The 18,903-nt window shown below is 35.3% G+C and overlaps 1 protein-coding gene across 4 annotated transcripts in view; it reads left to right on the top strand.

Annotated features, from left to right (window-relative positions):
- The window catches only part of LOC135209569 (protein Aster-A-like), a 241,158-nt gene that overhangs the window by 158,594 nt on the left and 63,661 nt on the right, over nt 1-18,903 (top strand). For 2 of the 4 annotated variants that reach the window (XM_064242235.1, XM_064242234.1), the window contains exon 2: nt 13,466-15,302. The exons of the other annotated variants lie outside the window; for them this stretch is intronic. In XM_064242235.1, coding sequence (XP_064098305.1) covers nt 14,548-15,302 — 755 coding nt within the window. In that variant the 5' untranslated portion in view covers nt 13,466-14,547. The remainder of the gene's footprint in view (nt 1-13,465; nt 15,303-18,903) is intronic. 4 annotated transcript variants of the gene reach the window in all.

Below are 18,903 nucleotides of genomic sequence, written 5' to 3'. Positions count from 1 at the left end.
AGAATTTTATGATAGGATGTTTTAGGATTTGTTTATGAAAATGTAAATGTCAAAAAAGGGATAATGTGAACATGTTAATAGGGTAGGATATTTCATGAGTTATTTATGAGAATGTAAATGTCAAAAAAGGAATAATGTGCACGTTAAACTGTACAGAACAATGATTTCGAATAAAATACATCGTATCTATTATAATTTTCGTTGGTGAAATAAGGCTCGATTTGACCTTAGAGTTTAACTTATTTTAATTTCCGTTAAGGTAGGAGTATAATGTTTACAACTTATGCATGAAGGGAAAAGCTTGCACGCATCCTGAGTAAGCTGGAGGTCGGATCATGCCTTGTTTTTACGTGATATTGAGGTAGATATTGAGAATTCAGGTTCAGTGTGTAAGTGTGTGCATATGTTGTTAGAAAGATTTAAAAGGTCAGGTCACCAATTAGGTTTAGAAAATAAAAATTAATTATTTTTGAGGCTGGAAGTTCATTGAGAGGTTAATTGATTGGTTACATTTTGAAAAGATAAATATATAAAAGTATTCACAAGGATGGAAATCCACAATACCGTAAACGGTTAAATTTAAACAAAAAATTTAATATAAAAAATTATTTTGGGGATGGAAATTCACAATGCCGTAACCAGTTATATTTTTAGAAGTTTTTATTTTTTATTTATAATTATTTTGAGGATGGAAATCCAAAATATCATGACAGGTTAAATTTTTAGAAAAAATTTTAATATTACAAAATATTTTGAGGCTGGAAATTCACAATATCATGACCGGTTATATTTGTAGAAGATTTTTTAATATAAAAAGAAATATTTTGGTGCTGGAAATCCAAAATATCATGGCCAGTTATATTTTTAGAAATTTTTTAAATATAAAAAATTATTTTGATGCTGGAAATCCACAATATCATGACCGATTATATTTTTAAAAGATTTTTATAATATAAAAAATTTATTTTTAGGCTGAAAATCCACAATATCATAACCGGTTATGTTTTTAGAAAAATCTCTTGTATGAAAAAATTGTTTTGAGGTTGGAAATCCACAATATCATGACCGGAGAACGACGAGAAAACACTCAAAGTCTAGCGCCGCTACGGGCTGCTGCTCTACGAGCAAGAGCCGGTGTATTTTTAAAGCCGTGCAATACCAGAGAAACTTGCCTTTTTAACTCGATCTTTTTAACCTGCCTTTTGAACTCCTGCCTTTTTAACTCGATCTTTTTAACCTGCCTTTTTAACTCGATCTTTTTAACCTGCCTCTTTAACTCGATCTGTTTAACCTGCCTTTTTAACTCGATCATTTTAACCTGTCTTTTTAACTCGATCTTTTTAACCTGCCTTTTTAACTCGATCTTTTTATTCTTTCAACCCTCTGCAGTCGTGCTCTCTAAGAGCATCTTCTCGAGAAGAGAAAGTAAAAGAAAGAAATAGAAAATAAAACTAAAAATAAATAGATAAGAAAAAGGACAAATACAAGGTTCAACTGACCATACCCGTTTTTCGATCGTATCTCTCGCGAACAATGGAATATCTGTACGTTACAGCGTCACATAGCACGACAAAGCACTGCGTACCCCGGTGGAGACTCTTTCAAATAATGACCTCTACGAGAGAGAGAGAGAGAGAGAGAGAGAGAGAGAGAGAGAGAGAGAGAAGAAGGAAGGAAGGAACATAATTGAGCCGGTTGAAAACTCACCGTAAGAATTCTAAACGTTGCTTGTAGACAAAAATAGAGAGAGAGAGAGAGAGAGAGAGAGAGAGGTCATGCCCAGAAGGTCATTTGCTCGACAATACCCTTTTCTCTTAGATACCGTTTACGTCAGGTAGTCTCTTTTTTTTTTTTTTTTTTTTTTTTTTTAGTTCGGTTTATTTTGTGCTAAGGTTTATTTTTTGTTTAAAACGTATAGTTTTTATTTCTGCTTTGTCCGTGCTGAGTTGAATGCCTGTATGAGACATTGATATATATATATATATATATATATATATATATATATATATAGATTATATATACTTATATATATATATACTTATATATATATATTTATATATATATATATATATATATATATATATATATATATACATATATATATACTATAAATATATATGTTTGACTAAAGGGGCAATCAATCAATGGCACCTTTGTTCCGTCAAAATTAATCAAGTAACTTAGCTAGGTTAAGCAAGTTTATCGAAATCAGCGTCATATTGACTCTAATTTTAATTCCATTTCTCTATCAGTAAAAGCCTGGTGCTGTTGAGGTTAAATTTGATACATACGAAGATTATTGTTGATTAAATAACTTAGCTGTTTATAAATAATCCACCGCTAAAAATAATGATTCGCTTTTATTTTTTGTAAAATAAAATTTTAAAAATTAAATAACGAAAATTTGCCATCGAATATCATTGTGTAATTAAGACAACTGAGGGCGGTAGAAACTTCGAAACACAATAACATCTTGTTATTACTGTTATTATAAAGACCTATATCCTAATAATGTACTTTTCAATTCGTCATAGACATACATGTTTAGGACGACTTCAAACAATCCAGTAACTATCAAGTTTATTATATGTTACATATCCATGTGGACTGGACGCACCTTCCAGCCTTTCCCATGAGCTCTGGATTCTGCTGGAAGGTTCTTCCCCTTTAGCGGGATCCTCGTCTGGGCTAATTTAGGAATCTCTCTCTCTCTCTCTCTCTCTCTCTCTCTCTCTCTCTCTCTCTCTCTCTCTCTCTCCGCCTGGATGAGAGCATTGCTGAGAGAATGGTAGTAAATGTTGCAGATGAATACCACAGCAGACTATTGATAAGATGATAATTATTATAGAAAGTATGTTTTAATTTTATTCATTATTTTTGAAAGTATTTCTTTATTTGTGTTTTAAAATACCACAACAGACGATTGATAAGATTGTAATTATAGAAAGTATAAGGTTTTAATTTTATTTATTATTTTTGAAAGCATCTCTTTATTTGCGTTTTAAAATTTTATTTGGGGAACAAAATATATATATATATATATATATATAGTATATATATATATTATATATATATATATATATCTTAGATATATATATAAACATTATTCACTCGATATATTATTAGAAAATAATTTTCAATTGCGCATTACCCAAATACGCAAGGTACGACTCCTCGTCGTGCAACCTCAGATAATGCAATGAAAGATGTTTGCACGCCCGGAAACCATGTTTTTACGTTTGCGTGAAATGCATGCATACTAATTGCCCTGTTTCATGCAAGCAGTCATGATTTTGCTGCAGTCTTTACTATTGTTCTTGCGTCGGTTAGGTCTGTGTACGTCATGTCATGCTACGCCATGTGGATGAAGGTTGAAATAAGGGGGGAGGGAAGGCCTCTCTCTCCTCTGTCGCTCTCTCTCTCTCTATCTCTCTCTCTTCTCCGCTCTCTCCTCTCTCTCTCTCTATTCTCTTCTAAAGCCTATATGTTTGTGTGTTTGTGAAAGTTTTATTATTAAAAAAAAATATATATGAATAGCATTGACACTCTCTCTCTCTCTCTCTCTCTCTCTCTCTCTCTCTCTCTCTCTCTCTCTCTCTCTCTCTCTCTGTCTTCTTAAGTCTGTGTGTTTGTGTGTGAAAGGTTTTATTATTAAGATAATTTCTTATATATCAATAATATTGAGCTGTAATGCTCGTCCGTCTGCTTTGCGTTAATTAAAATGTTTTTTTTAAGCTGTTTATATTATATATATATATATATATATATATATATATATATATATATATATAAATATATGTGTGTGTGTGTGTGTGTGTGTGTGTGTGTATGTGTGTGTGTATACTATACGTTCGCAGTATTTCCCAGTGTTTTAGTAGTATGTGTTCTACGGGTTTTAATGAGTCAGTTATAGTTCAGGGTTTTATACTGTATGTAAGTATGTATGTCTATGTATATTTATGGATATATGGGGAATTAAAAACCAAAAATAGGAAGAGTAATGAAATATTTTCGTCTTTAACTTATGATTTTTTTTAAAAGTTTAAATGTACAGTTGTTATTTCCTCTTGAAAATATTTATTCTCCTTTGTGTCTACGTTCATTTGTTTAAAGTCCTCCATCTTTGTGTGTGTGAGTGTGCGGGATAACGTTAAATTTCTCGATGTTTTTACATGCGTTGATTTGTTTGTTTGTTCGTTGAAAGGCCTCCATTTCTATATACGCGCGTGATTGTACGAGCTCGAATTGTTTAAAAATCAATAAAGCAGCGCCCGGGTATATACGTAGCCTTCTCTGCGAGATGGGTTCGACCAAGACCTCGGCCTTCAACTTGGAAGGTTGATGCTCTTCAGTTCGTCCTTGGCGTCTCTCTCCTCAGACTTTCATCTCAAACTTTCTTCTTAGGCTTTCTTCTCAGACTATCATCTAAGACTTTCATCTCAGACTTTCACCTCAGACTTTCATCTTAGACTTACATTTTAAATTGTGATCTCAGACTTTCAGCTTATACTTTCTTCTGAGACGTTCATCTCGGACTTTCCTCTTAGGCTTTCTCTCTGACTTTCTTCTTAGACTTTCTCCTCAAACTTTCATCTCTGTCTTTCTTCTCAGACTTTCTTCATAGACTTTCTTCTTAGACTTGGACTTTCTATCTTGAACTTTTCTTCTTAGACTTTCATCTTAGACTTTCTTCTCTGACTTTCATCTCTGACTTTCTTCTCTGACTTTCGTCTCAGACTTTCATCCCCTTGAGATTGCGCTATTCAAGGCTGTTTCTTCCTTGTACTTTCAAGTTTAGAATTCTTTTCTCGCTTCTTTATTTCCAGAACTCGTTTTCAAGCAAGTTGATATAAATATACACATTCGAGTAAAAGTACAGAAAAGGATTTTTTGTGTGTTATGTATTTTTTTTTTTGGAGGCTCTGTTATCTTTTATATTTATCTTTCGAATACAAAAGGATATTTTTAGGCTCGTCATTCATTGAATTTTTTAAGATTTTGGAAATTAATTTCCATATTTCCAGCATACTGTTTTGGAATGATTCCAGTGTTTGCTAAAATTATTTGATCGCAGAAAAATTATATACGAAACTTTTCTATAAAACTTATTAGGTTCTCGTAGAATGTTATAATTTCAATGATGAAGAGACAGCTATTCCAAGCTTATATTCTATTGTTATTTTATTACACTTAACAAATTCACTTTTCTTAATGTATTAATGCAAATATTTCAAAGACTTTGACGCGAAAACATTTACATTCGACAACATGAAGTTATTCTACAGTACCTCCTTTGTATCCTATCCCCGTCTTGTCTCTGATAAAGGCCTCGTGAGGCCAATTCCGTCGGCCTTCCTTTGATGGAAATAAAGGCCACTTGACCTTGGAATCTAGGCAGTCCTTTTATCAGTTTATTGTCGGTTGAGATTAGGAAAAACACACAACGGCGGTCTTTGTGTTATTCATGAATGTCTGCATTGTGTGTAACCATGTTAGATAACTCTGGGATACATTCTACGCCACACCTCTTAGAGTTCTGAAAAGAGTCTTACTGTAAAAAAAAAAGTATTAAAGCAATATAAACTAATAAAAAAACACCCTCTAACTTTAAGTCCAAGCCTCCAAATCTAGGCTAGGAATCTATCGAACGAAACTCGGAAAATACATCGTTTCAGAGTTTGAAGGGCCATTGACTTCCAATAATGAAGATGACGCAGATGAGGGAGGTGAAGAGAAAGAGGCCATCCAGCGTTATAGAAGGAGAGGTAGGGCTATTGTTTCTCACCTGCCCGAGAGGTGTCTCAGAGAGGCCATACGAATTAGGGGGTGTCCGAGGATTTATTGGTTATATAGTCTCTCTCTCTCTCTCTCTCTCTCTCTCTCTCTCCGTAGTAGGGTTTATTGTGTGGAATTGGGTCTTGTGTATGGGATGTGTAACTGTACAACTTGGTTAATCTTTATTATTATTATTATTATTATTATTATTATTATTATTATTATTATTATTATTATTTGTTATAAAAAATTCATAATTATATATTAGGGTTATTTACTGTTTCTTTACATAGTAATATCCTCCAATATATAATTGTGGATTTTTATCAGATTGTTTTTCACGAGAACTGTGAATTTAACAACATTATTATTATTATTATTATTATTATTATTATTATTATTATTATTATTATTATTATTATTATTATTAGGAAAAACTCTATCACGAGAGTATATATAATGTTCTAAAAGGGTCCACAATAATACAAAGTGTAAAAAGTCCGTGTATAATTTTGTAGACTTTACAGAAAGCTTTCGGTTCATCTTCAAAATCTGATTTGGACTGAAGATGAACCCAGGGAAAGGGTTCGAAAGCTTTCTGTAAATTCCTCAAAATTATACACGGACTTTTTACACTATATAATTGTGGATTTTTATAACAGATTGTTTTTCACGAGACTGTGAATTTAAACAACAACATTATTATTATTATTATTATTTTTTTTTTTTTTCTCTATCCCAGTCCCCCCATTCCCCTGGGTGGTATTTACAGTGTGGGGTTCCGGGTTGCATCCTGCCCTCCTTAGGAGTGCCATCACTTTTCTTACTATGTGTGCCGTTTCTAGGATCACACTCTTCTGCATGAGTCCTGGAGCTACTTCAGCCTCTAGTTTTTTCTAGATTCCTTTTCAGGGATCTTGGGATCGTGCCTAGTGCTCCTATGATTATGGGTACGATTTCCACTGGCATATCCCATATCCTTCTTATTTCTATTTTCAGATCTTGATACTTATCCATTTTTCCCTCTCTTTCTCTTCAACTCTGGTGTCCCATGGTATTGCGACATCAATGAGTGATACTTTCTTCTTGACTTTGTCAATCAATGTCACGTCTGGTCTGTTTGCACGTATCACCCTATCCGTTCTGATACCATAGTCCCAGAGGATCTTTGCCTTATCGTTTTCTATCACTCCTTCAGGTTGGTGCTCGTACCACTTATTACTGCAAGGTAGCTGATGTTTCTTGCACAGGCTCCAGTGGAGGGCTTTTGCCACTGAATCATGCCTCTTTTTGTACTGGTTCTGTGCAAGTGCCGGGCATTCACTTGCTATGTGGTTTATGGTTTCATTTTTCGTATTGCACTTCCTACATATGGGAGAGATGTTATTTCCGTCTATCGTTCTTTGAACATATCTGGTTCTTAGGGCCTGATCTTGTGCCGCTGTTATCATTCCTTCAGTTTCCTTCTTTAGCTCTCCCCTCTGTAGCCATTGCCAATTGTCATCGCTGGCTAGTTCTTTAGTCTGTCTCATGTATTGTCCGTGCATTGGTTTGTTGTGCCAGTCCTCTGTTCTGTCTGTCTTTCTCCTGTCTCTGTATATTTCTGGGTCTTCGTCTACTTTTATTAGTCCTTCTTCCCATGCACTCTTTAGCCACTCGTCTTCACTGGTTTTCAGATATTTGCCCCTTAGCCCCAGTGCTCTGTTTTCGATGTTGACGCAGTCCTCTATACTTAGTAGTCCTCTCCCTCCTTCCTATCGTGTTATGTATAGTCTGTCCGTATTTGCTCTTGGGTGTAGTGCTTTGTGTATTGCCATATGTTTCCTGGTTTTCTGATCTATGCTGCGGAGTTCTGCCTTCGTCCATTCCACTATTCCTGCGCTGTATCTGATTACTGGCACTGCCCATGTGTTTATGGCTTTTATCATATTTCCGGCGTTGAGTTTTGACTTGAGTATCGCCTTGAGTCTCTGCATATATTCTTTCCTGATCGTGTCCTTCATCTCTTGGTGTTTTATATCTCCTCCTTCCATTATTCCCAGGTATTTGTATCCTGTCTCATCTATGTGTTTGATGTTGCTCCCATCTGGTAGCTTTATCCCTTCAGTTCTCGTTACTTTGCCTTTTTGTATGTTGACTAAGGCGCATTTTTCTATTCCAAACTCCATCCTGATGTCCCCAGATACAATCCTTACAGTCTGGATTAGGGTATCTATTTCCTTGATGCTCTTACCATACAGCTTGCTGTCGTCCATGAACATCAGATGGTTGATTCTGTTGCCTCTTTTCTTGAGTTGGTACCCGGCATCCATCTTCTGTAGTACTTATTATTATTATTATTATTATTATTATTATTATTATTATTATTATTATTATTATTATTATTATTATTATTATTATTACGAACTGTAATACCATTTTGACATATGGCTGTTCATTTGCTGAAGTTGGTCATCTTTGTACTAAACATTAATTTTTTTTTACATTCTACAACGTAATTTATCCTCGTATTGAATATTCTACTTGAACAGCATCCGACCGGCTTAATTTTTTTGTGTTTGTGCTTGTGTGTGTGTGTGTGTGTGTGCGTGTGTGTGTGTATGTAGCATAAACATGCAAATATGAAATTGAAAAAGGTTTACCTCGCTTACATTGCAAACAGTCACACCATCAGTAACTCTCTGCTGTTTGACAAATTGCTCCGCAATGTCAATCAACCAAGCTTGGTCGGATCCATAACCCTGTTGTTTATTGCAGTTTGATTGATTTATTAAAGATTACCTGGCGTCACTATTATTGCTTCTGCAGAGCATTTGACACTGCGCATGCGTCCTTGCTTGACGAGTGTGGAAAGTGTCTTGCTCTTTAATTTATATTACATGATTTTTTGTGACGTGGGATAATTATTGCGGTAGATAACGCTGCCTGGAATTTAGATCTGTTAATGGCTGATCACCTTCAGTAATAGCTTCAACATTATTTAGTAAATAGCTTCACTATTAGTTCATGATAGCCTCAAGGTTATTTCATTATAGCTTCACTATTAGTTCGTTATACATTCATTATTAGTTCATTATAGCTGCACTATTAGCTCATTATACCTTCATTATAAGTTCATTATAGCTTCACCATTAGTTCATTATAACTGCACTATCACCTCATTATACCTTCATTATTAGTTCGTTATAGCTTCACCGTTAGTACATTATACCTTCACTTTAGTTCATTATGCTTTCATTATTAGTTCATTACATCTTCACTATTAGTTCACTGCAGCTTCGCTATAAGTTCATTGTAGTTTCACTATTAGTTCATTATACCTTCACTGTTAATTATAGTTTAATTGGTAGTTCATTATACCTTCACTATTAGCTTTTTGCTATTTAATAGCGAGGCGCTATTTCAAGGTGTAGTCCCCAGCTGTGTTGTTAGTAAGAAATTAAAGATTAGATATATTTCAAATATTTCGGAAAGACGCAGCGGAAGTGACGCATTGTACGCTTATCGGTTGTGACATATCACTATTACTGCTTATTATTCTTAGGGATAAATTTATCTGTTTTTCTCGTAAGTCTTATCATTACAAGTTTTGTTTTTTGATAAGTAATATAATTACCATTACTGCTTTTCTCATACGTAATATAATTACAAGTTTTGTTTTTTCATAAGTAATATAATTACAAGTTTTTTTTCATAAGTAAAATAATTACAAGTATTGTTTTACTCATAAGTAATATAATTACAAGTTTTGTTTTTGTCATAAGTAATATAATTAAAACTTTTGTTTTTTCATAAGTAATATAATTACAAGTTTTGTTCTTTCATAAGTAATATAATTACAAGTTATGTTTTTTCTCATAAGTAATATAATTACAATTCAAAATAAAAATAAAAAGTTCTTAAAACGAAAATTTTTCAAAACGAAATTGTTCCAAACGAAAACAATTTTTTCAAACAGAGAATATTTGAAAAAGAAAATTTTCCAAAACGGAAAATTTTTCAAAATCCGAATTTTTCAAAACCCAAATTAGAAATTTCAACAGAACTACAAGTTTGCATCCGTCAAGTGATATACGTAGTAGTAGGTCGAGGAAACATACTACACGTGCAAAGGAAGAGCGCGTCCTCGGTTAAGGGAAACATATACTATTACATTACATCTGCAAGAAACGTGTCCCCATCGCTTCTTCCAGGAGAGGAAACACAAGACGTTTGTTTCTGTACACGTCAGTCAGAGTCGGTAACCGCGTCTCGAATGAGTTGCTCTGAATGTCGCAAGAACTCGGTCGCTCGGTTGGTGGAAATGTTGCAGAATTGAGTTCCGATGTTTCTGAGAAATGAGAGAGAGAGAGAGAGAGAGAGAGAGAGAGAGAGAGAGATGAATACAGGGTGTTTCTGAGGAACGAGGAGAGAGAGAGAGAGAGAGATGAATACAGGATGTTTCTGAGGAACGAGAGGAGAGAGAGAGAGAGAGAGAGAGAGAGAGAGAGAGAGAGAGAGGGATGAATACAGTGTATATTCACCTATGAGCACTAAAATTTTTTTTTATTCTTTTTAGTGTTTATATGTTTTCTGGGTGAGTAATTTTGCTCTTTATGTTTTCTTTCGTTTTAAGTTACAGATATATATATATATATATATATATATATATATATATATATATATATATATATATGTGCGTGTGTGTGTGTGTGTGTGTGTGTGTATAAACAACCTGGCTAAATGATACAAGAACTGCTTACCGTTTGCCTGACCTCTTGGATCCTTCCCGGTCGGCAGCCGCCCTCCAGTTCACCGTTTTCTGGGATAAGCATCAAAGTCGTGAAGTAACTAACCAATATACGAATCATGACGGCCAAAACCACACGCGTATCACGGCTGTCGAAGAGAAATTATCCGGGAACGATCCATGGGCGAGGCAAACGATAAGCAATTGCTGTATCATTTAGTCATGTTGTTTACACACACACACACACACACACACACACACACACATATATATATATATATATATATATATATATATATATATATATATATATATATATATATGCGTACATATATGTATATATACATTCTGTAACTTAAAACGAAAGAAAACATAGGGAGCGAAAAATTACTCACCCAAAAAAGATATGAACACTAAAAAAATTTTTTTTTCAGTGTTCGTAGATGAATACACACACTATTCCTCTCTCTCTCTCTCTCTCTCTCTCTCTCTCTCTCTCTCTCTCTCTCTCTCTCTCTCTTCTCATTTCTCAGTGCCAATTTATGTATACCTCAGATGCAGTGCGAAAGATGCAGGTTGTATTAATCAGTATATTTCAGTTAGGAGCTGTCAGATCTCTGACAGCAGTGTGGAAGATGCAGGCTGTATTAATCAGAATCCGTCCGTCAGTTAGGAGCTGTCAGATCGCTGACATCTATCTACAGTGCAGTGAAGGAGTGAGGCTCATATGACTTGTAGAGATATTGTCAGTATAAGTATGTTGCAAATTCTGTACACAGACCACAAACAACAAATGGCAGATTACAACATAGATTATGAAACGGCCTTTATAAGACAATGCAACCAACAATCACAAACAACAACAACAACAAACGGTAAATTACAACCCAGATTATAAAAGTAGAGATTATAAGACACTGCAACCAACAATCACAACAAGAACAACAAACGAAAAATTACAACCTAGATTCTAAAAGTAGAGACTATAAGACTGCAGCCAACAATCACAAAACAACAACACATGACAATTCACAACCCAGATTATAAAAAAGCAGAGTATAAGACACTGCAACTAACAATCACAAACAACAACAAACGACAAATTATACAACCCAGGTTATAAAAAAAAAAAAAGCATACTCTACAAGACACTGCAACCAACAATCTCAACAACTGAACATCCTGACACTATCACAGGAGTCGGGAGGACGAGACTGCAATTATTAATTATTATTATGATACTGTGCGTACCTTCGCAGGACAATCCCCTCGAGCGCCTCTGCTCATGAAAGAGAGCCGTGGCAGGAGATTTACAGAGACTGAAAGGAAAGTTGGGTCCTGCGTGAGTGAGGCAGCGTTGGAGGGGATCTAGTTTAGAATGGACGGTGACCCTTCACTTTTGTGGGCTTTGTTCGTGGGGTTTTGTCTCTCTATAAAAGTCTAGAGTAATGTATCCTGAGTCTATATTAAGGGTTTGGTCTGTTTAATGAAAAGATTCAATGTGAGTTTATATTTATATTTTCCATTCGAATTAAATGTTCAGTTTGCTAGCTCGAACCTACACGATTGTTTACTCAAATTTACATTCTCCAAAATAAGTTTCGACCAGACGCGTACGTATGTCATTCTAGATTCTTCTAAAAAATGGAAAAATACTGTATATTAACCATTATAATTCGTAAATTGAACATTTTTCTGCCTCTGTTTTATGAAAGGTGTTCTTCAAAAAATAGAAAAATGCGGCATATTAACCATTATAATTCTTAAGTCGAACATTTTTCCCATTCAAAAATATTAGTCTTTCTCTGTTGATCTCCAACGTAGTTTACGGATATTTGTATTCTTGTAAGTAAAAGCGTATGTATGTTAATTGGTTTCTCGTCTAAAACGAATAATACAGTACGTTATTCACCATCATTCATGAAGTGAAAGCTATTTTGAATAGAAGTATATTCTAAAGTAAACACCACCTCCAAAATGAAGACTCTGTAAATTTCTTGACAAGTCGAACTCACTTTCCTGTAATTACTTCATCTCTCTCTCTCTCTCTCTCTCTCTCTTCTTCTCGTTCTCTGCTGCGTTGGCTCCTCACTCTCTCTCTCTCTCTCTCTCTCTCCACTCCTTCGGTCCAATACTCCAAACGAGTCCTTCTCGGGTATGCGTGTCTTTAGAGCGTTCCCAGCTCTCTCTCTCTCTCTCTCTCTCTCTCTCTCTCTCTCTCTCTCTCTCTCTTCCGTGGCTGTTTCCACCAGCGCCACTTTGACGCAGTCACGATACCGGAAAGAACTTTGTATTGTGCACGCTATAGATCTGGGGTAGCCTTGACATTGGTCATATTTATTCTATCTCTTTCTTTAACGTTTTTGATGAACCTTTGGACGCTAATCAAAGGTTTGGGAAAGGGATGGGTAGATGTTTTGTAATGGGGTTGAATGGGCGAACTTTATTCTCATTACTGTTAAAAGTGTCATTCGTTCATCCTAATGAAATACAATATGAATTATTATTATTATTATTATAATGTTAGGATTCAGAACATATTTACAAACACATCTCTTGTATATATAACATTCAGAACATATATTTACAGACATCTCTTTCACTTATAGAATTCAGAACATATATTTACAGACATCTCTTTCATATATAGAATTCAGAACATATATTTACACACACATCTCTTGTATTTATAGAATTCAGAACATATTTACAAACAAATCTCTTGTATTTATAAAATTCAGAACATATATTTACACACACAGACACACATCACTTCTTCAGAGCATGCATTTACAGGCACTTCTCTTGTGTTTATATAATTCAGAATATATTTACAGACACATCTCTTGTATTTATAAAAAAAGAGAACAAATATTTACAATGATGTCCTCCGAATTCTTGAAACATTCGCGAATTACCACCTCCACAAAATTTAATTTCGGTCACCGGTCCTCTTTCCAGCAATACACGCTTCCAGCACCTCGAATTATATATGTATATATAATACACAGCAGACGGAGCGTTTTAGGTCCGTCTTAATCAAATATAACTCCAAAATCAATTGAATATCTCTGAGGAAAATCTGAAAAATAAGATAAAAAAAATATTTAAAAAAAAGGAGAATTGTACATTGCACAGTGTTAACTTAGTTTTAAGGTAACCCCAACGCCAAAAAGTGAAGACGAAGAAGAAGAAGAAGGAGGAGGAAGGTCTGTCAACTAAGTAGACGACTGTCCCTGTCCGAAGAGAGACAGTCGATCTGCTTCTGCTGTCAGAGAGAGAACCGGAGCAGAATCTTCTCAACACCTTTTGGTTCCTGTCAAAAGGTTTGATGAAGAGTGACGTGCGTTCGTATCCCAGTGCCTTTTTTTTCCGTGTGAGATGTTCTATGCAGTGCCAATCTGACGAGTGACTAATTTGTTGTCGCACGGATGAGAACGAGTTGCTTGTGAACTGTCAGAGTTTAAATCAAGAATAAGTTCGTGAAGAACAGAATTGTTTGTGTGTTTGTGAAGATTATTTCATTGTTGCCAATTAACAGTTAAATCCTGAAAAAAAAAATGATTTTTTTTATATCTGAGTCTGGTGTGCCTTTCACATGATCTCTTAAAAAAAATAACATCTACTTTATGCAATATTAGTTGCCTCCGTAATCGGTAACATCCGTAAGATAAAAGCACCATTGAAGACTGGCAATGTTTTTGAATGATTCTCAAGTGAATATTGTGACAACGCTTGACGAAAAGTAGCGTTTCCTGTACGGTGAAAGTTATTGAGCAGAGGAAATAACAGAAGAGGAAGCTTAGTGTTGAACATTATTTTTTTTTTTTAAAAAGAGTTCGTTGTCGTAGGTCGCGAAGCAAGAGTTATTGCAGAAGCTCTAATCTTATCTCCGAGATCAGCGAGTGAAACACATGTGTCACTGGCCTTATCTGACTGGTCTTATCTACCTTCGCGGGTGAATGGAAGTTTGAAACCGAACTTCAGAGGATGGAAAAAAGCCTCTGAAAAAAAGAATCCCACCAAGGCCCCGGATGAAGTGAATGAGGATTAAAGAGAAACTGAGGGCGTTCCTTCAGAGGAGAAGCGGCATCGGACACCACTACGAGTGCCAAGATACAGACGACAACAACTCCTACGGGAAGAAGCAGAAGCAGAAGCAGAAGAAGAAGAAGAACAAAATGGCCTACAAGAGAAGCGGAGGAAGTGCCACGAGCAAATCCATGATGGACCTCAGCAGGTCCACTTCCAGGTGCAGCGATCAGGGCACCCAGCTCCCGAACGCCAATTCCAGGGTCTCGGCTTCACACTGGAACGTCGAGACCAAAGGTCGAGAGCACAGGCGGAAACCTCCGGCACCGGAGCCGCCCCCACCGAGGATATCCGTGGATCCGCCAACGTACTCGTCAGTGTTCGCCAACCACGGGGGCTCCTCGTCGCTGCCAGAGGGCGTGGCGGACCACCACCTCCCCCGCCCGAAGAGGGTGTCTTCCGTTCAGTTCGCTGAGGTCCTTGAGGAGGACACCATTCTAGAGGTAGAGGAAGTACCCGTCGAGGACGACTCGACGACGCTGGCGCCCTTGTCGCGAGACCACAGGTCGAGCACCGGGAGTTCAACGAGCGCTTCCACGCCCATCACCGCGCCCTCCTACAGGCCTCCTCAGTCGTCGGGGGTGGGTGGGCTGCCCGGTAATCATCTGCTGGGGGCGCAGTCTATGATTCAGCTTCCCAGGTGTCATCAGAGTAGTCTGACTTCCGACGATGAGCCGAAACCAGCCAAGAAGAGGTCGGGTGCTTTGTAAGTAACTGAGTCGCGACTGATTTGATCAGCTGATGTTTTTCAAATTAATCTTTACTCTTGAGAGATGATCTCCTGGTATTTAACAAAGAGAACTATAACCTTCAGCTGTGTTTATTTAATCAAATCAAAAGTTAATCTATTTAGTCAAATCAAAATTAATCTAGGTCAAAGGTATGGAATTTCTTCTGCAAAACCATTTTGACAGATTCCCAATGATATGATAAATGGTAAAGTCTATGCCAAGGGCATTTACGACCTCCTAGATCAGTGGGCATAGATCCTTGGGTATATTTAACTGTAGAGATGCCAAAGGTATGGAATTTCTTTTGCAAAACCCATTTGACAGATTCCCAATGATAGGATAAATGGTAAAGTCTATGCCAAGGACATTTATGACCTCCTAGGTCAGTAGGCACAGATCCTTGGGTATGTTTGACTGTAGAGATATCACGAGTGCTTGATCTCATGGATTTTCTGCGACCTGCCACCAAACTCTGCACATAGTGGTCAGGTTGATTTTCTGAATGGCTGTTAGATGTTTACAGAACACAATTGTAAAAACTCATTTTTCAATCATTGTTGATTGCTGTGTCTCGCTGTCGAACTTCTCAGGCCCAGAAGTCTTTTATCACTCACATTGTTAGATTGTGGAATAGCCTCCTTGCAATTGGAACTATATTCTTCCTGCATTTTAATATAGTTTTATCTATTTATTTATTTATTTTTAAAAAGTGCGATCTCGTCTTTCTTTCTCTGTTTTTTCACTACCTCTTACTTCTTTCCTAAGGAATTCTACATTCTTTGGAAGCTTGTTCCATATGAAAAGGGTTTCATCTACTTAATGAATACATACATACTTGGTGCAAAGTTCAGTGGCAAGGGACTCAAAGAACCTCGTGTAGCACCGCGTCAAGTAAGGCCAACTGATTTCACTTCAAAAGTCTATGACACCATGTTTCCCAAATCAGGTCATTATTATTCATAAAGGAAATATTCCCCTTTTGGGAAGATTCAGGTGTTAATATCAGGTCAGTGCAAAGATACTGGTAAGTTTTCAGATGTTGTAAGTTCCTTGTGTTGCCCTTTATAATAATAATAATGTTCGATTATTATGTGAGTAAATTGAAACTTTAAGAATTATCTGAGTAACTGGAACTTTGATAATTATTTGAAAACTGGAACTTTAAGGATTGTTTGAGTAAGTGGAACTTCAAGAATTATTTGAATGACCGAACTTTTAGAATTATTTGAATAACTGGAACTTTAAGAATTATTTGAAGAACCGGAACTTTTAGAATTATTTGTATAAATGGAACTTTAAGAATTATTTGAATAAATGGAACTTTAAGAATTATTTGAGTAAGTAGAACTTTAGGAATTATTTGAATAACCGGAACTTTTAGAATTATTTGAATAACTGGAACTTTAAGAATTATTTGAGTAATTAGAATTTAATTAATTATTTGAATAACTGGAACTTTAAGAATTATTTGAATAACCGGAACTTTAAGAATTATTTGAATAACCGGAACTTTTAGAATTATTTGAATAACTGGAACTTTAAGAATTATTTGAGTAACTAGAATTTAATTAATTATTTGAATAACTGGAACTTTAAGAATTATTTGAAGAACCGGAACTTTAAGAATTATTTGAATAATCGGAACTTTAAGAATGATCTGAATAACCGGAACTTTAAGATTTATTTGAATTACTGGAAGTTTAAGAATTATTTGAAGAACCGGAATTTTAAGAATTATTTAAATAACCGGAACTTTAAGAATTATTTGAATTACTGAAACTTTAAGGAAAACAAAGAAATCTGGGCGTTTATTACCGAGCAAATAGTGATAATGAACTGCTTAAACTATATATGTTAATTTTAGGTGATATATTATTCCGCTTTTTTCGTTAACAGCAGCTTTCATCCCGAGAACAAGTGTAAATAAAAAAAAAAAAACGGCCAAATAGGTTTACGAATGTCATCCTGAAATTGTAACCACGTCTGATATATATTGTGTTTTTAGGTTTTCTAACTATAAACCTTTATTTATTTTATATATATTGGAAAAGAAGGGCGAATCTTCTTCGAAAATATCTGTAAAGCAATATTTTTTTTACCAAATATTCTTTCGTGATTTATATAACCCAGGAGAAGACTTCTATTTTTATGTGAGTAGAATTGGTGTCGTAAATATTACGGGATATACAAACCTCCGCATTATTGAGTTGTATTTTGTCGTAAATCACACAACAGTAGGATGTCATATTTTTTTCTGTTTTTGTCTGACTGACGCCTTCTTAAGCCTGTGCATTTGCTTCAGTTGCAAATGTATGTACACGTAAACATATGAGTGTTTGTGCCATCTTAAAAACATGTCAAGCATTTTTGTTTCTTTGTATAATATACACATGTATATACATACGTGTGACGTATGTATATACAGATGTATGTGCACACAAACATATGAGCATTTGTGCTAGACTAATAAACGTGTCAAGCATTTATGTATCAATTTACAATATACACGTATATGTGCACACAAATAAATGAGCGTTTGTGCCTCTCATAAACGTGCGACATATTTGTACACAGATGTATGTACACACAACTATATGAGTGCTCGTGCTATCTCATAAACGTGTCATGCGTTCATGTATCACTGTATCATATACATATGTATGTGTAGATAAACATATTAGCGTTTGTCCCATCTCATAAACATATATCATGCAAACGTATCACTATAACATAGTGTATTTTGATTTAGTTACATAGCAAACAAAAAATCGAAAAAAACAAATACAGACAGTCCCCAGGTTACGGCAGGGCTTCCGTTCCCGGCGGGGCGCTGAAAGTCGAAAATCGCAGTAACACGAATCATCCTGATTATAATGGGAATAAACAGCAACAGCGCTGTAAGTCCGGGTTACAGCGCCATGAGGCAAGTGCCTTAAGTTCAGAGAACGACTTAACTCGAACCTGATGTAACCCGGGGACTGCCTGTACCTGGTTTTAGGAAATACCTCACCACATAACTACGCCTCATTACTGACTAATTACCCTTTTGGCGGGGCTGGTTAACGAGGTAAAGGTAAGTCTGTGAGATTTCTCTGTGAGTCGAAATCGCTGTCGAGCACTAGCGGATTGGAGGGTGGGGTCGGGGTGGCGGATGGGTGCACATGGGGGGAACCCCACATGAAAAAATAAGCACAAAATAAAAATATTGAAGATTCAGATAATAATAACATAAATGAGAAATATGAAAATAAAAAATCTTTTATAGAAACGGTAATAAAATTTTGATAAAAGATAACAGTATACATATACATATATATATATATATATATATATATATGTATATATATATATATATATATATATATATATATATATATATATATATATATATACACAAAATAATAATATTGAAGATTCAGGTAATAATAATAAATGAGAAATATGAAAATGAAAAAGATTTATTACAGAAATGATTATAAGATTTTGAGAAAAAAAATAACAACAATAATAATAACAACGATATATACACAAATGTATGTATGTATAATGTATAATATGAAAATAAGTGCCCACCCC

Source organism: Macrobrachium nipponense, chromosome 38 (assembly GCF_015104395.2).
Source record: "Macrobrachium nipponense isolate FS-2020 chromosome 38, ASM1510439v2, whole genome shotgun sequence".
Classification (NCBI taxonomy): domain Eukaryota; kingdom Metazoa; phylum Arthropoda; class Malacostraca; order Decapoda; family Palaemonidae; genus Macrobrachium; species Macrobrachium nipponense.
This window is presented reverse-complemented; position numbering and strand designations above follow the sequence as displayed.